General features: G+C 58.9%; 1 protein-coding gene across 2 annotated transcripts; it reads right to left on the reverse strand.

Moving 5' to 3' along the window:
- Positions 1–507: 507 nt before the first annotated feature.
- RASA4B (RAS p21 protein activator 4B) lies at positions 508–24,746 on the reverse strand. Of its 2 annotated transcripts, XM_060120364.1 has the most exons (21): positions 24,682–24,746; positions 18,172–18,228; positions 16,766–16,879; positions 16,209–16,270; positions 14,705–14,834; positions 12,730–12,811; positions 12,013–12,144; positions 11,700–11,791; positions 10,279–10,396; positions 9,877–10,027; positions 9,496–9,560; positions 9,067–9,179; positions 8,626–8,818; positions 8,260–8,397; positions 7,524–7,668; positions 7,155–7,324; positions 5,409–5,546; positions 4,069–4,204; positions 2,145–2,265; positions 734–798; positions 508–631 (listed from the first exon to the last, which is right to left on the reverse strand). In XM_060120364.1, exons 1-21 carry the CDS (start codon positions 24,744–24,746, stop codon positions 510–512), a joined length of 2,409 nt encoding a protein of 802 aa, XP_059976347.1. In that variant the 3' UTR covers positions 508–509. The 2 variants fall into 2 exon arrangements, with proteins under 2 accessions (XP_059976347.1, XP_059976348.1); XM_060120365.1 differs by lacking the exon at positions 5,409–5,546.
- Between the last annotated feature and the right edge of the window lie 985 nt (positions 24,747–25,731).

Consider the following 25,731-nt stretch of genomic DNA (forward strand, 5'->3'; position numbering starts at 1 on the left):
TCTCCCGGGGAGCACAGCTGTGGCCATGAGGGGAACAGGGGTGGTGGTGGCCGGGAGCAAAGGGGGTGCTGAGGTCCAGGCCTGGTCTCCTGGGCCCCATGTTCCCTCCTGCCTCTTTGGGTCCAAGAAGCATCAGTCCATCTGGGTGTGGGCCACCCTAGGGGGGGTTTCTGGCTGGGTCCGCCCTGGGCAGGAGAGGAGGGACCCTGGGGAGTCTGGGCTAGTGGCAGCGATGGCTGTGGGGCTGGCGGGGAGCAGTCAGGCCTCACAGAGGAGCAGGAGCCCCCGAAGTCCCCTGGAGATGTCAGGTGGGTGACGACGGGCCAAAGCCGTATCAGCTCTGGATTTCTGGAGCCCCTGGGCTCCTTGGGCCCCTGGCTCCCCCAGCTCACTCAGCCCAGGAGAGACCCAGGCCGTGCACCCCAACGAGAGGGACTGAGGTGAAAAGCTGAGAGTGCACGGGCATCTCCCAGCACCTGGCGGGGCTCAGCGCGATGTGTGGGGCGGCCTCACGTCTGCAGCTCCAGGACGCGGCTGGGCTCCAAGGGTGGGGAGGCAGCTGGGCTGGACCTATGGGCCTCCTGGAGGTCCCGCAGTACCTGGAGGAGCTGGGCCAGTGGGTCCTCGGGGGCTGGAGGCAGACGCGGGATGAGGGCAGAGCAGGCAGGGTCGCACCTGTCTGGAAGGCCCCACCCACCATCCCTGGAAGGGGGCTCAGGTGGGAAGCACCTACCTCCTCCGGGGCCCGTGAGCACAGGGCCTGCCTCTGGGCCCGCACTCAGCTGTCGGTGCTTCTCCCTGTGGGTGAGGACAGGATGTGAGGGCTTCTGGTGCCCTCGCCCAGAAGGCTGGGTGACCCAGAGTGGGCCTCCTGAGCTGAAGGGGGCTCCTAGGGGTAGGGGGCTGTTTCAATGTACAGGAAGAAATGTAGACCCAGGTCTCGGCCCCTGGTCACCTCCCGCTTCCCCCTGTCCAGCCTCCTCCTCTGGTCCCCCCTCATCCTCCACCTCGGCAAAGGTGGATCAAAGGAAGGCACTTGGGAAACCAAGCTTGAACCGTGTCACTTCCGTTTCAGAGGGCCCTTGGGGAGATATTCAAGCGGGGCCTGAAAATCCCCTAGTGTTACCTGGTCATGGAATGAGTTTCATTCTTATGGGAACAGGAGACAGGGACATTTTAAGCACGGCTCCTACCCGGGGTTCACCAAAGGTCCCCGGGTCGCTCAGATACAATCCTGTGCGCTTACACGGAGGGATGGTGAGCAGCCTTGCGGACCCTGTGCTTGAAGCTCCTTATTTAGGAATTCTACTGGCTCAGCCCTTTGACCATCTCCCTGATCTATTTTGGATAAAATAGATCAAACTCCTCCTCCTCAGTTGCCTTCTAGGCCCTAGGGAGTCCATCTGATCCCTTACCCCTCTGCTCATGTGCTTATTCCACTTTTACTGTAAGAGGATAAACCTGTGTTGTTTAAGCCACCAAGCGTATGATAATGTGCTACAGTAGCCACAGAAGATAAACCCTAGAAGAGTTGGTGAGGAAGCACGGAGGATGCCCGGCACCCCTCTAGGCCCTGGGGGCAGGGGTGTGGGAGAGAAAACTGCCCCCTTTTGAACAGACTCAGGGAAGCAGTGCTCTTAGGAAGTGATGGATTGCTTTAAAATATCCCCGTGCTGAACACCCCCCAACCAGAGGTTGTGAGTCAGTGGGGTAGGGCCCAGGCATCCTGTTTTTAAAAAGCGTTCTGTGTTTTCTAAGCTGGAGCCAGGGCTGAGAACCACTGAATAAAGCGAGTTGGCTGAGGGCAATCCTGGTGCTCTGAGGGCACCAAGGGAGGGCTCGGCAGATGAGGGGGCTGGGTCAGCCGGGGGGCACGGAGCAGCTACAGCCTGACCCTGGGCTTCCATAGCTCTTGGGACCTTCATCCTAAGATGAGCCAGCCTCATGCTGCAGAGATCCAGATGCCCTCCCAGGTGTGGCTGCCATAGGCAGGAAGGTGCAGAGCCGGGTTACAAGGGAAGAGACCAGCCACTGCGGAGGGGCCCTGAGCCCAGATCCCGGCTCCAGCCCCGGCCTGGCACATCCCCTGGGGCTGCCCAGGCTCTGCTGCGTGGGACTCGCTGCCCCTGCACAGGCCTCCTCACCGCAGTGTGGCCTCTACACCCAGCAGGTGCCGGTAGATGAGCTGAGCCTCCAGGTCATGGTCGAGAGGGTCATTCCACTCCTGCAGGGTCACCCGGGACCGCGTCTTGTCGCAACCCAGATCTGGGGGCAGAGAGAGGACAGAGTTACAGGCAGGCACTGTGAGCACTTATGTCCAACTTCCTGGAATGCAGATGGGGAAACCGAGGCCTAGAGAGGGCAAGGGACGCACTCAGGGGGCCCCTAGGGTGGAGCTGGGCTGGGGGCACAGCCAGGAAGTCTGGCCCAGGGCCTGCCTGTGGCTCCCCACACTTCCAGGGGAGAGCCCCTCATCTCTTTCGGGTTCAGCTCCTGAGCCGTGACTGCAGGACATGGGAGTTGTGCAGAATACAACTTAGGGAGCTGGACTACTTTCTGGAAGATTCCTGCCTGGAAGGAAGCAGGGAGCAGCCTGGAACTGTAAGATCATGGTGAGGGGAGGCGGGGTTTTGTGCCTTGGAATGAGCCCGCCCTGCCACATGATGCTTTACAACCTTGGCAGAGACACCTGCATTTGCTAAGCCTCGGTTTCCTGCTCCACAAAATACGGCTGCCCAGCCCTGACTCGTAGCGCGCTGGGGAGCCCCACTGCACCAATGACAAGGGTTACTGTCACAAGGTTACAGCCAGAGGCTGCAGGTCAGGCCAACCAGCCAGGGACGCCCTCGTAACAAGCTGCCACTGCTCAACCTCAAATCCAGGGCTGGGCTACAGCAGGTGGGCCAGCTTCCGAGGGCCTGGAGCCCACCGGGCTCGAGGGTCGGCCTGGCCTGCAGGCCAGGGGCTCCAAGTGCTGAGTCTTCTCTGTGACTGGGGAGCGAGAATTTTGTAAAGCAAAGGGGACTTCCCTGGTGGCACAGTGGTTAAGAATCCGCCTGCCAATGCAGGGGACACAGGATCAAGCCCTGGTCCAGGAAGATCCCACATGCCATGGGGCAACGAAGCCCGTGCGCCACAACTACTGAGACCGCATGCCACAACTACTGAAGCCCGCACACCTAGAACCCGTGCTCCACAACAAGAGGAGCCACCGCAGTGAGAAGCCCGAGCAACACAACGAAGAGCTCGCCGCAGCTAGAGAAAGCCTGAGTGCAGCAACGAAGACCCGACGCAGCCTAAAATAAATTTATTAAAAAAAAAAATTTTGTAAAGCAGGTAGGGATAAGGAAGGAAGATCTTGAGCATTCTAGAACTTTACTGTCCAAGAGGTAGCCACTAGCCACATGAGGCCATTCATATTAAAATTAATTGAAATTAAAATAAATTCAAAACTCAGTTCCTCGGCTGCACTGGCTACATCACAAGTGCTCAATAACCACACGTTCAGGGCTGGCACATGCGCAGTAGTGGACAGTATAGATACACACCATTTCCATCATCACTGAAAGTTCTAGAAGCTTCTCTCTGCCATCCCTCCAGTGCCCAAGGCCTAGGGTGCCCCCAACTCACAGCTCCAGTATCGGGCTGCCAGTGTGGAAATATGCAAATTAGGGGTTTGTCTTCAGCCCTCATTAGCAAGGAATTCCTAAAGTGTGTTCCTTGGAACACTGGTTCTGCAAGAAGCTCATTCACTGGGCCAGAAAAGTGGTCCCTGGCAAAGGAATTTGGGAAGTACTGGGCTAAATGGTGTCAGATATGGGATTCTAACTCGTTTTCAGGCCTCCTCCAGAGGCTCTGAGGTACCCACATGCATCACACACATCAAGTGGCATTTCCCAAACCACCTGGTTACGGGACCCTTTCTGCCCAGAGCACCTGCGGGGCCTGGTTGGCCTCAGGTGAGTGCCCACAGGTGCCCAGGTAGCTCCCCGCCAGGCCAGCGAGGCGGGGCTCCAGGGGCCTGTCGGGGACAGACGCAGTGCCATGGGGCCCTGGCCTTCATCCCACCTGTCTTGTCCCTCTGGTGGCAGCAGCTCCACTTGTCCCCACGGAAGACTCCAGGGTGGTAGGAGCCTAGCAGGCCGGTGTTGTTGATGCTGACCTTCCGCAGTGCAGATAGCCACTGGTTCAGCTCGTTCACACACTACAGGGGGCATGGGGGGCGGGCACTGATGAGAGGTCACCTCCTCCGGGAAGCTCTCCATCCTTGAAGCTGCCCTATCTCTCAGGACTACACAGTCCCTGCTAGCCCGCTCGGCAGCTCTGAGTGAACTAGGAAAGGCTGCCCTTTCTCCAGACGGATGCAGCCCGCACCCGGCACATGGCTTGGTGAGCAGAGCGTGGGCTGGATTCCAGCCACCACTGGCCCCCTTGGCCATGCCCTTGGGCAGTCCACAACCTGCCAAGTGTATGTGGTGGTGGTGGCTCTGCCGTCACCATTTTTTCCCTGTGGCTCTAGACTCTGACCCAACAGGAAGTCCTGAGAGGTGGGGCCCGTGGGACGGGTCTGTGACCTCCCACCCCTGCGCCCAGGACAGTCACTCCGGGGGACAAAGCACGCCCCCTCCCGCTTCACCTTCCTCCTGCTCAGTGTCCCCGCTCAAATGCTGCCTGTCAGAGGCCCTCCCTGAGCACCGCTCCTGCTGCACCCTCACGCTGTCCCCTCCCTGTCTCTCTCAGTCTCCACTGGTTCCCGTTTGACATTTTAAATATTTATTTATGGGTCTATCTTCTCCCCTGGGATGGAAGCTCCACGAGGGCAAGGCTGCTGTTTTGTCTGCCGCTGTAACCTCACCACTTAGAATAGTGCCTGGAACCCAGAAGGTGCTCAATATATATTTTTTAGATGAATGAATGAATGAATGAATGAATGAATGAATGAATGAGTGAATGAATGGATTAATACGTGAACAGAGGAGAAAGGGACTTGAGAGTGTGCACCCAGAGCCACACACTCGCATAAGTGTGTGATTGTTATGTGTAGATACACACACAAACACACACACACAAACACACAAGCAGCAACTCAGGTACTTGGAAATACAGTTTCCAAAAACATGCACAATGTAAAGCTTCAAGACATGGGGACACACCAGTTCACGCATCGAACCACACCCAGACCTACGTGTGGGTGCCAAAGCAAGGCCATGAAGAGACATGCGCACGGTCTCCCAGGCACCCAGACCCCAAGAGACACACACGCTGCACTCACATCAGATTTCACACCCCTGCTGTGCCTGATGCAGCCGACAAGGGGGTGGGAGGCTCACTCGATCCTCATTCCAGCCCACCCAGGCATTCTCCCACAGTACCCCTATTTGCAGGTGCCCCCTCGGCATGGCCCACACCTTGCACTGCAGGTAGGCGGTCTGGGACCTGCCCATGTCGTCCGTGTAGATGACCTGCATGACATGGGAGCTGCCGAAGCTCTTCTCCTCCACCTTTTCTGCTGCCCGGATGTGGGCAAGCTTGATGAGGGTGCTTTTCTGGGGGAGAGGGGGAACAGGGGAAAGGAGGCTCAGGGTCACTCCACTTCCTATCTCTGGGCCTCAGTCTCCCCTTCTGCAGCATCAGGGGTTGGTGTTGGGGATCCAGAGTGCCTACCCTTCCAGGAGCTTACTCTGAGAGTGACCTCAGCGAGGACAGAGCGCAGACAGATGTGCCTGGCCTCTGTGGGCTCCCAGCAGTCCTAGGAGGTCTGAGCTTTAGTAAAGTGCCAGGAAACCCAGCTTTCCGGGGCTGGAAAGCACTGCCTGCTGTGGACCAGGCCCTGTGCCTTTGCAGTTATTTTCCCAACTCACCTTTGTTCTCCCAGGCCCTAAAAGTCACATCCCACCTCCCGGACCCTGCCCCACTCCTGCCGTCATCGAATTTGATGAGATACAAATGGGACAGACAGAAGCTCTGGACCTAAAACATCCATGACCCTGAGGGACTCCCAACCTGCTAAAGCTGAATCTACGCTGCCAGCGCCCAGATGCTGATCTCCTTGCTTCTGGAACTCACCAGGGCCCTTCAGCATCCGAATGACCAGTCCCCACGGCCCTCAGGCATCCAAGCTCACCACCCCTGCTGGCCTCAGAGACAAGCAGAGAGGGGCAGTGCCATCTCTTGGGAGGAGTGGGGAAACCTGGAGGGGAGCCCTGAGGACCCATGTCTGAGCCGTCTCTGGGTGGGGCTTCCCAAAGGATAGAAGGGACAGCCCAGAGGAGGATGTGCTGCACGTACTGGGGTGTCTGCTGGAGAAGAGGCAGAAAGGAGGCAGTGGTGCGGGCGGTGCTGCACAGGGAGATACACGGGGATGCCCAGAGGATGGCACAGCTCCGTGCCAAGGAGCGGAAAGGGGCCCAGAGCAGGGTGGATAGCCAGGCTTTGCCCAGGGAACCCGAGGGCCGGGCAGCTGCCCAGAGTGAAAGAAGCTGGAAAGTGGGAGGCCTGGGTTGAGGGGTCACCTGAGCTCCTTCACTCCCTCTGCCCCCACCCCAAACTGCACAGGGCTGGTTGGGCATCCCTGGAGACCATCCCCCAGATCCTGGCTGACTGGGGGTTAGGTTGGCCCTGCTAGGGGGTCAACGGGTCCATTCAGGAAATATGTGCTCAGCCCTTTTTGGGAGCAAAGTGATCAGGAGAGGCCAGCCCAGGGGATATAGTGTTTTCAGTAATACCATTGGTCTAGATCCTGCTCTGTGCCAGGCTCTGGACCCTTAGAGAGCTCATCTCATCTAATCCTCAACAACCTGGTAAGTAGGGACCATTATCTCCAATTTACAGGCCAAGACACCAGGGCTAAGAGAGGCTGACACACTTCCCCTAGGTGCACAGGGCAGGAACCCAGGACGCCTCTCAGCCCCTCTCTGCTTCCCTGAGCTCCCAGTGCCCCATCTTCCTCATGCACCTGACCTAGAAGCCAGGGCTAGACACTGCAGCCGCTGCCCACACCAGGACCCCCTGAACAGAGGACCTTCTTTCTCATGGGTCTTAAGTGACCTTGTGGCTGACACCAGGAGCCTGCATCTGCCTGGCTTTCTTCTCTGACCCCTCCAGGGTGTTATAACCCCTCAGAGCCCTACTTGCCCTCATTCTTCCTTACCCACCTTGGAGCTGGGTGTCTTGGCAAAGCTGAGGGCCTCCGTGGTGAGGGAGAAGTGGAGCTTCTTAAAGGAGGAGGACATGAGGGGGCCCTTGCCCTTGGTCCTGTGTATGAAGAGGGGCCCCTCCTTCACCAGCGGCGCCTGCAAGCTCAGGGCCCGATGTAGGTCCAGCTCTGTAGGCCAGGGAGGGAAGGCGACAAGTGAGCCCCCTGGAGGGGAAGGAGGGGCGGACTGAGGGCGGGGCCAGGGGCGGAGCAAACTTCAACAGCAGGTTGTGGGTGGAGCTGCGAGAGGCACTGAAGGGGGCGAGGCCATGGGGCGGGGCAAACGTGATCGGCAGGTGAGGGCGGGGCCGCACCGGGAAGCGCTCACCATCTTTCTCCTGGATGTCTACCAATTTGGTGATGAAGTCCTTCAGCTGGGCCACACCCTGGCGCACCGTGGGCTGCAGCGGTTCCATCCAAGCCTCCTTAGCCCTGGAAGCTGGTGTGTCCATGTTGCCCACGTTCTGGACCGCCTGGGGGTTGACAGCAAGAAAGGCCAGGCTCTGCTGGGTCAGAGGCCGGGCCACTGCCGTTCCCCCCACCCCCACCCAGTCTGTACTACTCCCACTGTAAACATGGAGGTTGAGATGGCACAGGCTCTACTCACGGGCCTCCTCTATCCCCACTGGGGGTCAGGGGTAAACGGATCACAGCTTGAGACCTTTCGGGGACTTACAGTTGAGACCACTTGGGCCCAACCTAGTGACCTTCCTCTGCAGATTTAACAACAGATTCTGTTCCACTGGGTACCCTGGCCCCAACCTCGTGCCAAACACGTAAGTGCAGCCTGGGAGTGAGTAGATCTGGGGCTTAGAAGACTCCAATTCACCCCTGACAGGCTGTGAGGCCTTGGGCGACCTCCTCCTGTGGACCTGTTCCCTTATCCATGAGACTGGGTGACCATGAGAAAGCTCTGTAAACTGTGAAGTGCAGTGCCACATGAGGGTACCGGTGGCCTGCCACAAGGCTTTTCTGGAGCCAGTGGGGAACACACGACAGTCCAGGCAAGGACCCCTATTCAGTGGCCAGCTGGGCACCTCCCGCCAGCGTCCACAGCCCCGGACCTTGGCCAACAGAAGCAGGGTGCGGCTGGTGCGGGCGTCCGCGTGCCGCTCCCGCAGGTGGAAGAGCTTGGGCGCCATGATGGCAGGAGAGATGAAGCGCAGGCACAGGAAGCTGGTGACGGCGATGAAGGGCACGTTCTGGAGGGGTGAGCAAGCGTTGGGGGCTGGACTCCCCTAGGCCTGGGCTCTGACAGCCCCTTTCCCTTTGGCGCTGTCTCCACCTCTCCGCATCACCTTCCCACCCCCGGCCCCGGCCCCGCCCTCGGCTTCTAACCATCAGGCCCTTCCTACCACATCTTGGGGCTCCACCACTTCTTTTCCCCCCACTTTCTCCCCTCCGCCCAGCCCCACCGGCAGCGGGCGCACCTCGTCCTGGGCGCTGGGGAAGCGCTCGCGCACGCGCCGGAAGAGCTGGCGGAAGGTGGCGCGGACCACGGCGGGGCATGCGCGAACCGAGCGACTGAGCGAGCTCAACAGCGCCCCCAAGTGGGCGCGCAGCGTCTGCGCGCTCTGCTCCAGCACCTCAGCTTCGGTCTGCGGGCGGTGCAGCCCGGAGCACCTGAGTGAGCCCGGGGCAGACCCGCAGAGAGGTCGAGGTCAGCGCTTGCACTCATGACTCGGACAGGGGTACCCGGAGACACAGGCGTAGAAAGACATCAGCCAAGACAGGGACACAGAGACCACGCCCAGGTGGGCAGTGCAGACGAAAGGTAGACCAGGCAGAAAGAGCACTAAACACACACTTCAAGAAAGGGCCTGACCCCCCCGCCCGCCCACCGCGCCTTCAGGGATTACCCCTGGCCTTACCCTACATCCTTGACCTCCACCTTGCTGGGGTCCAGCTCCACGTACTTCTTCTCCTCAAACACCCTGTCAATGATGGGGCCCAGGACGCCGTGCAGATACCGCATTCCAGCCACCTGGGGGCAACCGCGAGCCGCATTGGTCCCGTCTCCCACCTCCTGCTGCCCGCCATCTTCCTCGCAGCTGGCCTCCCAGCCACCTGGGGCATCTATCCACCCAGTATAGAGCCAGGCACACAGGGGAAGGCGGCTCAACAAACTGCAGCTACATGAATGAATGAATGAATGAATGAATGAGTGAATGAAATTCTTATCCTTAAAGGGCCCTGGACGGGAGACAGAAGAGTCAAGTTTAAGTTTCAACTCTGTCTCTTAGCCTCTCTGAACCTCAGTCTCATCTATAAAACAAAGACAATATACTATGCAAACTCACCTTCAGAAAAGACTCCATGGACTTGGAGGCCAGAGAATTGCTCCGAAACAGGGTGTTGGCCTCACCTACGAGCAGAGGTTCCCATGGGTAGGGGGTTGGCAGAGGGACAAGGCTTTGGGGAGGAGGATGGAGGACCTTGGGGCTGGGGGCTCTGTGCTGGTTGCTCAGTAACGAGCCTCCTGGCCACCTCCCAACCCAGCACCCCACCTCTGCCTTTTGCTCTTTCCTTTGCCTCCTAATCTGACCCTTCTCCCTCCTTAATCGGACCCATCAGCCTCCTACAGGAGGACTTTGAGGTTTCTCTCCTCCCAGCATCCCTGGAGTCCTGGGCTCTCGTCCCCCACCATGCCCTCAGACGGGCCACTCCCTCCCAAGCCTCACTGGTGCGACCCAGCTCCAGCTGAAAAAGCAGGTCCAGGAAGTCTTTGGCCAGTCCCTGCCCCAGGAAGAGCTTGAGCAGGGTGGTGGCCACGTCCTGGCGGCATTCCGTGCTTGTCGTCTCCTCGATGAGTAGGATCAGCTGCCCTGGGCTCTGCGGGAGGCAGCAAGGAGAGGTGGGGCTGCAGGACGCACAGGGAAAGCCAAACCCTTCACTCTGAGGACCACAGAGGACCATGGGGAAGGGGGGGCACTTTCCCAAGGGACGGAGGGGCCCTGGGCACTGGCTGATTCCTTACCATCCTGACAGCTCAGGTCTCTGCTCTTCAGAGTGGGTTTAGAAGGACAGGGAGGACACACCTACTGTCCCTGGACCCTCCCACCTTCCCCCAGGGGCCCCCTCACCTGGGTGCCCAGCTTCACCTCACGGCAGAGCAGCTGCACCAGGGGCTGGTAGCAGCCGGAGGGCAGCACCATCTCGTCCCGCAGCCGCACCTCCAGCTGCAAGGAGCCCAGGTTGCCCCTGGAATGGGCAGCCTGTGACCTCTCCACCAGGGACCCAGGCTGCCCGGGGCCGTGCCCCCTTCCCCACTGCCTCCGTTTTTCCTGCGGTCTCTCCACACGTGCCCTCCACCTTGGTTCCCTGCACTGCCTCCTCTCCCATTTTTTGCCCGGGCTGTTCTCTCTGTTTGGAAAGCTTTTCCTGCCTCCATCCTCAGAGGAACTCTATCCGTCTTCAAGGCCTGGCTCCCCGCCACCTCTATACTCCTGTGGACTCCAGGCTTCACCCATGTGGACTCCCCAGCCTTGAGCCTGTCAACTCCCAGAGAATAGCTCCCGCATGTATATATTTTACACTGGAAGCAAATCAAATCCCCAAGCTTCAAAACAACCTGCCAGGGGAAACTGAGGCTCGAACAGGGTAAGCACCTTGCCACGTTAGACCTAACTTCCAAGCTCCCTTGCTCTGACCCTTCTAGGGGAGGCCGATGACCAAGGCTTGACAGTCTCTACGGCCCCCTGCTGCCCGCAGCACAGCACGGCTAAGTGACACGTGGCTTCTAGAAGCCATCAAGTCCGCCGTGGCTGGTTCTGTGGAAATGCCTTGGAGCTGGACACAGGCGTGTGCCCAGCCCCTGCCCTGTTGAGGGTGGGGATGGCGGGGTCTGGGGCCTCCTGTGGAGAGACAGGGCTGAAGCATCCGAGGTGGGGGACACTGCTGGTCCGCCAAGTAGTGGGCAAAGAGGCCAGAGGGCTTCCTTGATAGGGCTGCCAGATTTACCAAAATAAAAATACAAGACACTCAGATAAATTGAGTATTTTTAATATAAGTTTGTCTCAGATATTGGATGGACATACACTAAAAAATTATTCAAAGTTTATCTGAAATTCAGTTTTACTGAATATCTTGTATTTTATCTGGTAATCCTTTTCCTGGAAAATTGGGAGGAGCTATGGCTCAGGGACACTGACTCAGAGCCTTGGGGACTTGAACACTGGTCTAAGGTCTGCAGAGAAACCCTTAAAGGGAAAGTATCTGAAGGCTTGTTCTAGAATCTGCCAGAAGACAGAACACAGGAGACGTGTATTGCCTTGGAGCTCTGAGGACAGGGCCGAGTCCAGGACCGTGAGAAAGCGGGAAGAGGTGGGATCCGGCCAGATGGAGAAGGATGCTGGCCTGGTGGGCGAGGGCCACAAGAAACCTGGGGCGGCATCACCCACCCCTGACCAGCACACCTGTCTCCCTGCTGGCGCCAACACTCTGCCTCCCAGGGCCCAGAGCCCACCAGCCCTGCCAACCCTGCCACCGAGCCACAGGCACTCACTCTTCCCGCCGACTCTTGGACTGGTCGGGCTGCAGCCGGAACCAGCCCTCCTCCTGCTGGGCCGCCCGGAGTCTCTGGACATTGAACACCACCTGGGGGTGGGTCAGAGGCGTTATGGGTCGGGGGGCATCCTGGGGCTGGGATCCTCAGGTCTCTTCCTTGCCAACTACTGTTCTTTTAAGAGGGGGTACCTTCCGAGGGTCCCTGAGCACCAGTGGCGGCTCTGGGGAGTCCCGGGCCTCCTGGGGATGGCCGGACAGGATGGCCGGGAGGGAGGCCGGGCGGGTGTGGCCTGAAGGGGCAGGGTGCTCACTTTGCCCAAGAAGTCATTGCGGCTGACAAGGTCCCAGTCCCAGGCCTCCACGCACAGCGCCTCCGCCGCCCCCTCTTCCAGCTCGAATTCAAACGTCTCGTTCCAGCGTGGGTAGCATGACTTCTTCACGATCTGCCCAGAAAGGGGTCAGTGGGGGCGGGGCTGACGCCATGCGGCTCCCCAGGCCCAGCCAATGACAGACCCCCCACACACCGCACCTTCCCCGCGGGGGCCCTGAGGCAGCTTCCTCTCCTCGGTCCAGGCAGAGGCCCCGAAATAGCAGAGGTAAAAACTTCCTGTCCAAACCCCTACTTGGTTCTCAAGTGGGGAAATTGAGGTCCAGAGTGGGTAAGGCACTTGTCCAAGGCCACACAGCAAAATGGTAGCAGGTTGCACTGAGAACCCAGGTCTCAACACCCTCCCCGCTAGGACTGAGCTCACCACCCTGGCTGTTCCCCAGAGGTGAGAAAAGTCGCATGGGCAGCTGTTGGACTTTGCAGATTAACCGCAGGTGGGCTGTCTCGGCCCATCTGGGCCAGGAGGGAAAGGCAGCTGAGGCCACAGGAGCTGGCACCAGAAGGGCTCAGACCCACTGTGCACTCTCGGAGAGGTGGCCCCACTTTTCTGAGCCTCCTCTGTAAGACTGCAGGCCCAACCTGACCTCCCAGGTGATGGTGAAAAACCCCTTGCCCCTTCCCGGTCCCCCAGCCTCCTCACCGAGGTCTCCTGCGTCCGGCCGTTGTAGCGCACTCGGACAAAGGGGTCAGATGCACCATTCCGGTCCTTGGGGGCTAGGTCCCTGCGAGGGAGGACAGCATCCACTTGTCACCAAGCGTCCCCTGGGCTAACACCCCACCACTGTGAGGTAACCCCACGCCGGGCTGGAAAGGCCTGGGCTCATCCTGGGCCTGGCCAGCTGGGTGGCTGTCAGCTTTCCAGCCATTCCCACCACGGTCACTCCATGGACCCCTGGGGTGGGGGCGTCCTCCAAGGCTCCTTCTGACTCGGCCACTGCAGGTCGGCCGCTGCACCTCCTCTGGTGGGCGGGGCAGGCAAGGCAAGTTCAGCCGTGGGACAGCCCGGGCCAGGGGCGCCCCCCTCCCCCTCCCCCTTTCCAGGGCAAGGGCCACCTCCCTGAGCCTCGGTTTCCGCATCAGTAAAATGGAGAAGATAATCCCTTGAATTGAGGTGATGGGCTTCTAGAAGGCCTGTCCCCGCAATATCCCCCCTACTTGAGGGAGGCCTTGGTGAGCAGCCCCGACCACCATCCTGCCCTCTCTCCACAGATGGTCCTTTACGAAGCCCAAGGCTGGCCGCGGTGCCCCCAGCTTAGAACCCTCTGGAAGAACCACAAAGCCCAGCCCTGTTCCCTTCCCTGGAAATATTATTTTCTGTTCTTTTCCGTCTTTTCCATTTTATGCCTCTCGTGACTGCTTTTCTTTCCTCCTCAGAACTGTCCAATAAAATTCCAGAGTTTGGCCTTGAGAATCTGCCCAAAAAGATGAGGAGGAAATGTTTTGCCTGTTTCTGCCACAAAGGCAGCTCCTTACAGGGATTGGAGCCAAGGAGCCTGGGGGACGAGTCCCCTCACACGCCAGACAGAGGGCTGACCGACCACTGCCCCCCACTCCCACCCAGGCACTTGCTAAGAGGAGGCCGGGCTGGCCCAGCCATCGTGTCCCCAACAGTCTAGGCAGCGTGTGTGCACATGTGTGCGTGTGTGCGAGTGTGCGTGAGCGTGTGAGTATGCGGGTTACAGAGAGTCCGGCCCGGGCGAGGCTGAGGAAGGAGGAAGTGGGTGAGCAGAGGCGTGGATGGCCCGCGAGGATGACAGAGCGTGAGGGACATGACTGTGATTCTGCCCAAGGCCAAGCCTTTCCCAGCTGGCCGTGCCTCTTCCACGTACCGGCCCCAGGACAGAAAATAAAGCCAGGGGAGCCACAGGCCTCATGTTCAGGAGGGAGGTCTTCCTCCCAGAGTGGCCAGCCACCCCGCGGCTCCTCCACAGGTACCGGCCCGCCAGAGTGTGCCTCCAAGGGACGCAGGCAGAGGCTGGGGGCCACTGCCTGCTCCCACCCCAGAGCCAGGCAAGCAGCTGGCGGAGTTGAGTTGGAGCCAGACAGGAAGGTCTGGCTTCTCATGGAGTGTGTGTGACTCACACTCAGGCCCAGGTGGGAGTGGGGCCTGCAGCTAAAAATACCCTGCTAGGGGTGGGGGATTCCCTGTCTCAGGTGACAGGCCCATCTTCCCATCCAAGTCACTGTTGCTCCTGGAGAGAACCCCGCCCCTCCCATCTGGAGGTTTTCAGCAACTCCTTCCACCCCCCCACCCCACCGAGGACCCCCGCCCACCTCACAAGTCGGGCCAAGTTCACATTGAAGTTAAAGCCAGGGGAAGCCCAGTCTTGGCAATGGGGCTCTATGATCAGGGTTCAGGGTCTCCTGTCCCCCATCACCCCCACTGTTCTAGGATGCCTGAATTTCCGGCATTAGAACATCATCCCTTCCCCTAAGAGACACAGCCTCCTGAGCGGGGTCACCTGGGAAATGTCTTCAGGTCAGAGAAGCCGCCCCCATGTGCCCAGGGAGGAGGCACGGGGTCAGGAGGTGGACTCGGGGGGAGAGGAGGCCCAGCATCCACAGTGGATTTCTCTAGTTTTGTGAGGCCCACTGCCTAGTCTCCCAGGGCTCACCTGGCCTCCAGCACAGAGCAGCGCAGCCGGCAGGCCTGGGTCCCCGGCACCACTTCCAGCCGCAGGTGGATCTCGCCCTGTACCTCCTCATCAGGGTCGACCTCCGTCAGATGGGCCCATCCACTGAAACCTGAGGGGCCGCGGCTCAGCCAGGGCCCTGGCCCTTCTCTCTCAGCCCCTCCAGGCACCACGGGCCCCTGCACAGTCCCCTCGGAAGCCTCTCAAGCTCCACGCGAGGCAGGGCCGCTGTCCCCAGTGACAGATGGGGAAACTGAGGTTCAGAAGCCGAACAACAGTGGTTAAAAGAGCCTGGGTCAAAGTCCAAGTCCTCACTCTTGGGCCACGCTGCGTTTGGTGGCCCTGACCCTGACCCATCCTGGGACCGGCCTCTCTGCCTCAGTTTCCTCATCTCAAAACAGGGGGAGGAGGGGCCTCCCTGGTGGCGCAAGTGGTTGAGAGTCCGCCTGCCGATGCAGGGGATACGGGTTCGTGCCCCGGTCTGGGAGGATCCCATATGCCGCGGAGCGGCTGGGCCCGTGAGCCATGGCCCGTGAGCCATGGCCGCTGAGCCTGCGCGTCCGGAGCCTGTGCTCCGCAACGGGGGAGGCCACAACAGTGAGAGGCCCGCATACCGCAAAAAAAAAAAAAAAAAAAAAAAAAAAAAAAAACAGGGGGAGGGTGGCTCTCACCCAGGGGTGCTGGGAGGAAGGCCTAAGCCCAGACAGGTGTGCGACAAGGGAATGGCATCATTGGGGCCACAGGCAGGACAGGCCTCAGGCCTGGCAGGGGCCAAGAGGCTCCGTGAGTCAGCAGACGCCCCTGCCCCCAGGCCTGCTCCAGCCTCACAGACCGGAGCAGGTGTGTGCCGGGAAGGCCCCCTGAGAGTCACAGGGGCTCCGGCCAGCAGAGCCTGAAGCACCTCAGAGCTCCTGGTCTGAACCTTCATTGGCAGGTGGGGACTCAGTCCAGAGGAGGCAGCCCCAGGTCACACGGTGAGGCTGGGGCAGGGCTGACCCGCCCAAACAACGTCAGCACCCCCAGAATCCTCCAAGGCGCTTTCCAGCCTAGCCCCGCTCCAGGCCAACCCCTCAGACTTAGGACACTAGGACCCAGGCTGAGGGGACCCCGTGGGGTACAGAGCCAGCCAGATTGGGAGGAGGGGTTCCCACACCTTGGCCACACATCATAAAGAGGCCCCTTCCTCTGCCTGCAGAGGCCTCAGGTCCCACCACTAGCAGCCCCTCTTTGCCCTGGGGGGGATGTGGTCCCAACTGAGGGCGGGGGCAGAATGGGGCACAGAGGCCGGGGTGCAGGAGTTGGAGAGGGCCACCGGCCCTTCTGGGGAGGGTAGAAATGGCTTTTCCTGAGCATGGGGGCCCGAAGGAGCCCAGAAGAAGGGTCTCAGAGTGGAGGATGGGCCGGGGACTGGGCAGACAAGTCGGGGGCCAGGGGAGGGAGGCCAGGGGAGGAGAAGCAGGAGTGGGCTCCCCCACCGGGATCTTACCCTTAGGGTGAGTAGCCAGGGTGTCCCTGGTAAGGCAGACCTTCCCGATGACGTCGTCCCGGCTGGAGGGTGGAGAGGGAGACAGAGCTGGGCGGGGCTCGGTGCGGAGCCCAGGACCCCCCCACGCAGGCCGGGGGCCCCTGTCGGGAGCAGGGAAACTAACACACCAGTCACTTACCGGGGCCCACGGAGCCGGACCCATGACCCTTCTGTAGGCCCTCTCATGGGCATGGGCTATGTTTCCGCACGTGGACTGACACGCATGCCCACAAACATGCCAAGCTCTTCTCTCCGGGGCCTGTTTCCTAGCTTGCAGCCCAGTGCACACACAGCCCAGTGCATGTGCGCACGCGTGATGTGGTGAGAGCACAATGAATCCACACACACATACACAGACACCGCACATCCAAACCCTGCACCTTCCAGATCCCCCCGGGCTACCCCTCCCTCCAGGCTGTAAAGAGGATGCCGTGACTAGCAGTGCCAGCAGTGAAATGGGCCAGAGAGGGACAAGTGGTGGGGTCTGGGCCCCAGTTGAGGACTGGGGTTCCACCCACCTGAGGGCATCCTCGTCCATGACGTAGAAAGCCACCGAGTGGAAGGTGGGCAGCAGGTGTACCTGATACTCCTCGCCCCAGAAGGGGCACAAGGTCTTCCACACAGTGGCTGTCCTGCAAGACAGGACCCTCAGCACTTGCCTGGGCCGCCCACAGGCCCCGGGCTGGGACAAGGCGGGGCTGTGTGGCTTGAGCCCACCTTTCCCCACATCTGCCTCCATTCCTGGGAAAAACTGCTCTGCTAGGTGATGATTCTCCCTGTCCCGGACCCACCATCCATCACCAATCATTCCCTCCTGACCTTCCTCTCTGCCCTGGGTGGGGCACAGGCTGCGTCTATCAGGTCATTTTCCATTTGGGGAAACATTTGGCAGGGGGATGGCCAAGTTGACTCTGGAGACAGAGAGTCCTCCTGGGGGCCCTGAGAGCCAAGGTCTGGGTCCTGACCCACAGAGGTCCTGTATGGGCAAAGCCTCACCCAGTTCTGGCCGACCCCCCCAGGACAGAACCTTCAACACATAGGGCTCAGCAGGGTATGTGGATGTGGGGAAGCTGAAACTCCCCAAGGACCCAGATGAAGGCTCAGGGGATCACCTTCATCCCAACCAGTTCTTGGACAGGCCACTTGAACCCTGGGGCCTTGGTTTCTCTGTCTGTCATTGAGACAATCAGAGCACGCATGTCTCCCCCCTCATGGTGTCCGTGCTCAGGAGAGAATCTGGAAAAAGGCGTTTGCAGTGAGAAGAACTGTGAGTCTGGCAGCCTTGGCTATCAATCAGCAGTGGACACCCAGATGGGCAGAAGAGCTGAGCGGCTTTGGCCGTGAACTTTGAGGCAAAGGCCTGGGTGAGAGAGGGGACCAAACAGCAAAGACCCTGCCAGAATCATGGAGTCCATGGAGAAAGGGATGCCCAAGGGAAGTGGCCCTTCTGGGCAAGTTAGTTCTTCTGTAAACAGGATGTGACGCTATTGTACGGAGCTCACTGGAAGTATTAAACGGGCTGGAAAAGGTTTCTCACAGGGCCTGGCAGAGACCACATTCCCTAAATGACAGCTGTTGTAACTAGTCATCATCATCTGTCCCTTCTGCGGGTTGTAAAGAGCAACAGAGTCGGTGAGAGGCCCTTGGCTGAGCACCCAGCCCACGGGAGATAATCCCTCCATGGGCGTTAAGGTCAGTAATTAGCAAGACTAGTGGGTCTTTCTTACCTCCTAGCAGGCTGTTAGGGCCTGATGGGCTCCAGGGAATCAGATGCTCCAAGCCCTCGCCACGTAAATCTCCACGCAAATCTCACACACAACACACACGCGCACACACACACACACACACCAGATGTGTGAGTTGGAACGGGCCGGGGGCAGCCCATCTCACTCATCCTCAGGTGGGGGCGGGGCGAGGGCAGTACCTTATGATGGGCTCGTTGTCCACCTTCACGATGCAGTAGGGGTCGCTGCTGCCCGTGCTGCAAGAGACGGGCGTGGAGGGGCTGACTGATGGGGCGGCCGGCCGTGGGCACCCCTCCTTCCTCCTCCAGGGGCTCCCAGTGACCTCAGGAAAAAGACGGTCAAGGCTGAGGCACCAGGTCCTGGGCTGGGACCCAAAGATTCCTCAGGCAGGAAAGTATACCTCCACCCTCCGTCTGGGAGGGAGCTGGTGAGGCAAAGGCAGGATCGTGCACCAAGGCTCCCCTGCCCGCTGCTTCTCCAGCTCGGGAAAGGGTGCTTCACCTTCCTGCCGGCTCCCACAGCCCCCCACCCCCGCCCTGGCCCAGCCAGGGAAAACAGAAACAATAGTCACAAAAGCCTACCCTCAACCAAGTCAGCCCCTCACTCTCTCCGCTCAGACTTGGTTCCTCCTGTGCCTCCCGCCTGGACCGCCTTCCCACTCCTCCCAAGACCCCTCCTCAGTCCCCTTCACTAAGAGCCCTCTCCTGTCCCAGAGGCCCGGAGTAAGGGCTCCCCTGCCATCCCACCGCCAGCCCCGTCCCAGCACTGCTAGTGATGTACTGTCATCAGCTGCCTCCCCTACCTGTCTATGAGCTACCTGAGAGTGGGGACCACTTCTGTGTTGACAGGGCTTGGCACAAGACGGGGTCCCGTGAGTGTTTGTTGGATGAATGAATGAATGAACGAATAAAACCATCAGCCTCAAGCTCCCAGCCATCTGGAAAAGAACGAATGGGCCAGGCAACCCAGGACAGCTTGGTTCCTCCTGTCTCTGTTGGTGGGGAATTGATTCCTGGGGTTGAGGGCAGCCCCAGCCAGGCCCAGGGCCACTACTGGGCAAGAAGCGGGGGTGGCCTGTCTTCAGAAGTGCCCTTCAGGCCTGGCGTCCATAAAAAGGAAGTGTATTTGCATGTTGGAGGTTGGGGAATTCCAAGCCCAGCTTCCCTTCTCAAAGTTTATAAGCAGCTCATGCAGCTCAATAACAAAAAAAACCCAACCCAATCCAAAAATGGGCAGAAGACCTAAATAGACATTTCTCCAAAGAAGATATACAGACTGCCAACAAACACATGAAAGAATGCTCAACATCATTAATCATTAGAGAAATGCAAATCAAAACTACAACGAGATATCATCTCACGCCAGTCAGAATGGCCATCATCAAAAAATCTAGAAACAATAAATGCTGGAGAGGGTGTGGAGAAAAGGGAACACTCTTGCACTGCTGGTGGGAATGTGCATTGGTACAGCCACTATGGAGAACGGTATGGAGGTTCCTTAAAAAACTACAAATAGAACTACCATATGACCCAGCAATCCCACTACTGGGCATATACCCTGAGAAAACCATAATTCAAAAAGAGTCATGTACCAAAATGTTCATAGCAGCCCTATTTACAATAGCCCGGAGATGGAAACAACCTAAGTGTCCATCATCGGATGAATGGATAAAGAAGATGTGGCACATATATACAATGGAATATTACTCAGCCATAAAAAGAAATGAAATTGAGCTATTTGTAATGAGGTGGATGGACCTAGAGTCTGTCATACAGAGTGAAGTAAGTCAGAAAAAGAAAGACAAATACTGTATGCTGACACATATATATGGAATTTAAGAAAAAAATGTCATCAAGAACATAGGGGTAAGACAGGAATAAAGACACAGACCTACTAGAGCATGGACTTGAGGATATGGGGAGGGGGAGGGGTAAGCTGTGACGGAGTGGGGGAGCAGCATGGACATATGTACACTACCAGGCGTGGGGTAGATGGCTGGTGGGGGGCGCCCGCATAGCGCGGGGAGATCAGCTCGGTTCTTTGTGACCGCCTGGGGGGGTGGGGTGGGGGGGGTGGGAGGGAGACGCAGGGGGGAGGGGATATGGGAACATATGTATATGTATAACTGATTAAATTTGTAAAATAAAAAAAAATAATAATTAAGAAAAAAAAAAAAAAAAAAAAAACTACAACGAGATATCATCTCACGCCAGTCAGAATGGCCATCATCAAGAAATCTAGAAACAATAAATGCTGGAGAGGGTGTGGAGAAAAGGGAACACTCTTGCACTGCTGGTGGGAATGTGCATTGGTACAGCCACTATGGAGAACGGTATGGAGGTTCCTTAAAAAACTACAAATAGAACTACCATATGACCCAGCAATCCCACTACTGGGCATATACCCTGAGAAAACCATAATTCAAAAAGAGTCATGTACCAAAATGTTCATTGCAGCTCTATTTACAGTAGTCCAGAGATGGAAACAACCTAAGTGTCTATCATCGAATGGACTTGAGGATATGGGGAGGGGGAAGGGTAAGCTGTGACAAAGCGAGAGAGAGGCATGGACATATATACACTACCAAACGTAAGGTAGATAGCTAGTGGGAAGCAGCCGCATAGCACAGGGAGATCAGCTTGGTGCTTTGTGACCGCCTGGAGGGGTGGGATAGGGAAGGTGGGAGGGTGGGAGACGCAAGAAATATGGGAACATATGTATATGTATAACTGATTCACTTTGTTATAAAGCAGAAACTAACACACCATTGTAAAGCAATTATACTCCAATAAAGATGTAAAAAATAAAATAAAATAAAATAAAGTAGTCAAACTCAAAAAAAAAAAAGGGATCTTCCGGCAGAGGAAGCTACTGGAATCAAACATCTCCAAAGGTTCTCCTGACACTGATGGGAAATGTCTCCTAAGACTTGGTCCCCCCCTCCCCGTAGAGTGGGACCTGTAATGCCAGCTCACAGGGTAGGTTCCCTGGGTCCCTGGCATCATGTGAGGCCCAGCCCGTGGGAGGTGTTTAGTAAAGGTTAGCACTGCCCTAGATTCCTCCTCCTTCCATCTGTAACCCTGTCCTCCATCATTCAAGAGCCCTGTCCTCCAGAGAGTCCCTTGGGAACATCCCAGCTTGCATCCCACCGCCTCAAAGCCAGGGGACTCCGGGCCTCAAGCAATCAGGGCCGTGGGAGCTGGGCTGGGTGGCCGGGCCCAGGAGCTGCATGGGTAACTTGGAGCAAGGAGGGAGAGGTCAGGGTGGGCTGAGACCTCAGTGGCTGCCCCCCACCACAAGGCCTCCTCTGCCTCCTGGTCTGGGGCCTCCTGGCAGCCCCAGGGGTGAGGAATCTCTTGCTTTTCCCTGTAAGCCCAGCATTGCCCACTGCTCAGCTCTACGAATGAATCCCTACTGAACAGTGAGGTTTGGGGCTCCTGTTGCAGGCGGGGTCACTGGGGTGGGCAAAGGCCTGCGGGCAGGAACAGACCTAGTATGCAGGGCAGCCATGAGCTGGGTGGCTGGATCAGAGGGGTGGAAGGGGGCAGCGTCAAGAGTGGGCTGAGGCCAGATTTAAGGACCTGAGCCCAACTGTGGCCCCTGGTCAGCTGCTGGGACTTGGGCCTTCTGCCCTGATGAGGCCCTTGGGCTAGGCCCCTCTCCCACTTCTCTTTCTCCAAGCCACTCACTGCCGCTGCTGGCCCAGCCTGGCTCCTTGTGGGGCCTCTATATTTAGGGCCTTGGCAGTTTCCAGGCTGTGGAATGGGGAGGATCAGGGTAAGCCCCGAAATAGTCCCGGGCCCGTCCCCAGGGCCACGGGGCGTGGGAGCCAGGGGGTCACTGGTCACCATAAGACTCAGCTCCTGTATGGCTGACCCAGGCACCCAAGGATGGGAGGAAGCATGACAGAAACAGGTGGGCTCTGGAAGCTGTTGGTGATAGGGTGCACAGCTGTGCTCTGTGCCCTTAAGCGGACTAAAAACCCATGAGTGGAAGTGGCCGGGAGGCAGGTGGTCACTGTGTGATGATGCCCTTCCCCAGAACTGTCTCAGTCAAGATGGGTCACCATGGATGAAAGTGAACTCCCCGTCCTCAGAAGCATGCAAGTCCCAGCTGGAAGGGATGCTGCTCGGGAGACAAGCTGGGGCTGATGAGGTCCAGTGGGGCAGGCTCACCACCCCCCGTGCCTCCAGCACTTGGGGAGGGTCTCCTGTGATCTCCAAACCCTTGCCATGCCTGAGACAAAGGCTCTGCGTGGCATTTGCGAGTCTCGGTCCCCACTGAAGCCCCCCACCGGCAAGCTTGCAACCTGGGTCCAGCTAGGTTGGCCTGTCAGCAGCAGACTGGGTTTGAATCCTGACTTCTCCCCCTACTGGCTATGTGGCCTTGGAAAAGGACTTCCCCATCCTGAGCCTCGGTTTCCCCATCTACAAATGGAGCATACCTAGGGTTAATAAGAGGATTAAATGGGAAGGTCCTGGACACACCTGAATCTCCCCTACTGTGGACCAGGTGTCCCTTAAGGGACCTGGCATGCCAAGACGAATGAGTCATGGTTCCTGCCCTTAGAGTCACGTGGTGCAGGCAGCCCACGAAGAAGCAATTGCCACCAAGGGCTTCGTCTTAACTCCAGCTGACCCGAAGTGCCGGAAGGCATGGGAAAGGGGCAAGGAACACTGCCCAAGGGCACCAGGGAAAGTCCTGAAGAGGAGTAGGAGTTTGGAAGAGGTCCTAAAGGGTGAATAGGAGTTTTCTGGTGAACCCTGAAGGGGAGTCCTTGAAGGCAGAAGACTCACACATGTGCAAAAGCAGGGCTGTGAAGGCCAGTAGCCCAGATGTGAGGGGCTGAGGTGGCGGAGGTTCACAGCTGGATTTAAGAGATGGTTGACGGGTCAGACCTGCGCATACCAGCCTCCATGCGGAAGGCAGAGGAAAGGAGGTAGGGGGAGGTGGGGAGGCAGGAGGGCAGGGCAAGGAAAGAGATTCTGGAGGCAGAACCCTCAGAACTTGGTGGCCCCTCCCCTGGGGATGGAGGCACCTGGTGGGGTCCCTCAGCTGTGCAGAGGCAGGGCTGGAACGGGGCACTATGGCTCCCAGGTAGGCAGAGTCCACAGTTTCACCCCTAGGCTGGTGAAAGCCTAGAGTCAGGCACTAGGGCCAGCGCTGCAGGGATGGGGAGGGAGGCAACAGATGGAGGGGCTGCTCCTCCCAGGCACCACCAGCCAGAGGAGGCCAAGCTGACCTAGATACCAGTGCCCGCGTGGGGGGCGCTTAGAGGCTGGGCCTGGAGGCCGAGACCCTTCTCAGAGCTCATCTGCCTTCCCACCTGAGAGACCACATTCCCAGCTCCCGCCCCAACACCCCCCCCACGCAGCGAAACCCACCTTGAGACAGCCCGCCCAGCACCCTCCCTCACCCATTGCCATGGCAACTGCTGAGCCTGGCCTCCTCAGGCCCAGGGGGCCTTGAACTGGAACTGCTCATGGCGCTGAAGGTGCTGGGAAACTCACAGGGGCCACTGTGCGCGAGAGGGAGATGCCCTTGCCCCGTCCTCCTGCACCCCACTCCCCAGTCCACCACCTCTCTGCATCCGGGAGCCCTCTGAGGAGCCCGGGGGTGGGGAGGCTGCCAGACTTTGGACCCTATGCTGCCTCCGGGCACCCCCGCCCCCGCCCCCTCCTCTAGGCAGCCAGGCCCCTCAAGCTTTGTACTCTCCACTGCTCTTATCTGAGAGGGATTCCCACCTCCAGTTTACAGCAGGGAAACTGAGGCTTTGGGGACAGTGAGCTGCCTAAGGCTCATGCAAGGGAGCCAGTGATAGGATCGGACTGCTCAGCTCTGGCACCTATTGAGGAGGGTGGGACGGGGGCTTCGGAAACCTCCTCAAATCTGGCCAGGGGCCAGGGAAGGTCCTAGGTGTCAGTGCTTGTTAGGAGCCCTAGACTCAAGACCTTGCTCCGCCACTTGGAGCCAGCATTTCACGTCTCTGAGCCTCGGTTTCCACATCTGTAAAATGGAATGGTGAGAACGACCTTGCTGGGTGGTTGTGAGGATTAAAGGCAATGGCTCAGGTAAAGCCGAGGGTACAAGAGCAGCTGCTACCCAGCCACCCCATCCTGCACCGGTCCCAGCCTCCTGACCTAAGGTCCACTCTTCAGGCCAGCCCCTCCCTTCCCAAATGCACAGCAGGAAGCCCCAGGACAGCCCCTGGGCCCCATGGTGTTTCCCGTGCACTCCCAGGTACTAAGGGTTCCAGAACTACTGAGGAAGACCCCTCGTTTCTAGGGGGGCACCCCACACCCTCCAGCCACACCCCGCTCCCCCCGCCCCCCGCCGGCAGTGCATGGAGACAACTCCTTTTCGATGTCTCCCCCACGCCCAGCTCCTGTCCCATCAAAGCCCCTTCCCCTCTTGAGCGGCCGTTCTCTCCCTCCCTATTCACTAAGGCCCCTTACAGATCCCCGCCCCTCCCCAGACCCCGGCCCCTCCCTGTCACTCCCTGTCCGGTGCTCGCAGCAAATCTCACTGTCCCCATTTCCCTGCCAGTCTCCCACTGCAGCCACACTCGCCACACCCTCACTACTGCTCTACTTGTGAGCGGGCCGTGTGGACCCCAGAAAGGTCAGGCAGGCATAAGGGGCGGCGCCCCTCCCCGGAAAGTTGGGGTTCCCTCCTCCGGCCGTGCTCACATGTCCTTGGCGGGCAGGTTCTTCCCCTCCACGATGCGGATGAACAGCGAGCTGCGCTTGGCCATCGTGGGTCCGCGACGCGGAGTCCTGGCACCAGGGGAGCCGGACGCCAGGGTCCAATGCAGCGGCTGGCGGTCGGGCGGGCGCTGGACTGGGCGCGGGGGGGGCGGGCCCCGCTGGGCCTGGTAGGTAAGCGCGGGGGCGGAGGAATCGCTCCTACTTCATTCACCCCGCCACCGCCCTATATGAGGAGGGAGGACACAGCGCCCGGGCGGACCAATCGGACGCCGGGGCTCCCCAGGGTGGGCGGGGCCGGCCCGGGCCGCGGCGCTCATTGGGCACCTGGGGCGGTTTAGGGGAGGGGCCCGCGCTGAGGGGTTAGGGAACGCAGGCTGGAGCTGAGGGGCGATGGGCGCCCGTCTAGTCTAGTGGAGCCGTAGGGCCCCCGGTGACTTGCGCCACCGGTCCTTGTGGGCGGCGGGCGTGGTCCGAGTGCCTGTACCCAGGCGCTCAAGGGCTGTGGGCCCGAGTGTGATCTGGGAGGCGTGAGCAAGTGCGGGGATGCGCGGGTGGGGTCGTGAGAGGAGGATAGCCCTGGCCACCCGAGGCTGAAGCTTGGAGTCCCTGCAAAGGTGTAAACTGAATGGATGAATAATCGGATGAACTTAGTAAACAATAGGAGTGTTTGTGTTAGAGTTGCGTGGACCCAGAAGGAGGTGAAGCAGGACAGCTCAGAGATTTGGGGGATCCAGAGGTGCGGGGGCCAGTCTGAAAGACCTGGATTATTTGGGTGAACCTGCTTGCGAGGAGGGAGCTTTCTCAGTCGTCACCTCATTTACGGCTTTTACATCCCCTCAGTGGGAACCTGGATGAGGCGCTCAGGTTCACAGAGGGGAAATTCCTTGCTGGAGGTCACACAGCTGTCCCCTGGCAGGGCTAGGCCTGGCTTCCCCAGAACTCTGTGACTGAGGGCCTTTCCACAGGGCGCACGATCTTTCTCCCAGACTCGGTGTCTAGAGCTGAGTTTCTAGAATTGTCCCCCTTCCCAGA

The sequence above is a fragment of the Mesoplodon densirostris genome, chromosome 16 (assembly GCF_025265405.1).
Source record: "Mesoplodon densirostris isolate mMesDen1 chromosome 16, mMesDen1 primary haplotype, whole genome shotgun sequence".
NCBI classification, from domain to species: domain Eukaryota; kingdom Metazoa; phylum Chordata; class Mammalia; order Artiodactyla; family Ziphiidae; genus Mesoplodon; species Mesoplodon densirostris.

What these genes read in the sequence shown, in the direction of transcription:
- RASA4B (XM_060120364.1), bottom strand. Translation starts at nt 24,746, where the DNA reads ATGGCCAAGCGCAGCTCGCTGTTCATCCGCATCGTGGAGGGGAAGAAC. An exon ending in CCTGGCTACTCACCCTAAGG is followed by an intron (nt 14,835 to 16,208) that starts GTAAGATCCCGG and finishes GCGGCCCCTCAG; the next exon opens with GTTTCAGTGGATGGGCCCAT. An exon ending in TCCAAGAGTCGGCGGGAAGA is followed by an intron (nt 10,397 to 11,699) that starts GTGAGTGCCTGT and finishes TGCCCATTCCAG; the next exon opens with GGGCAACCTGGGCTCCTTGC.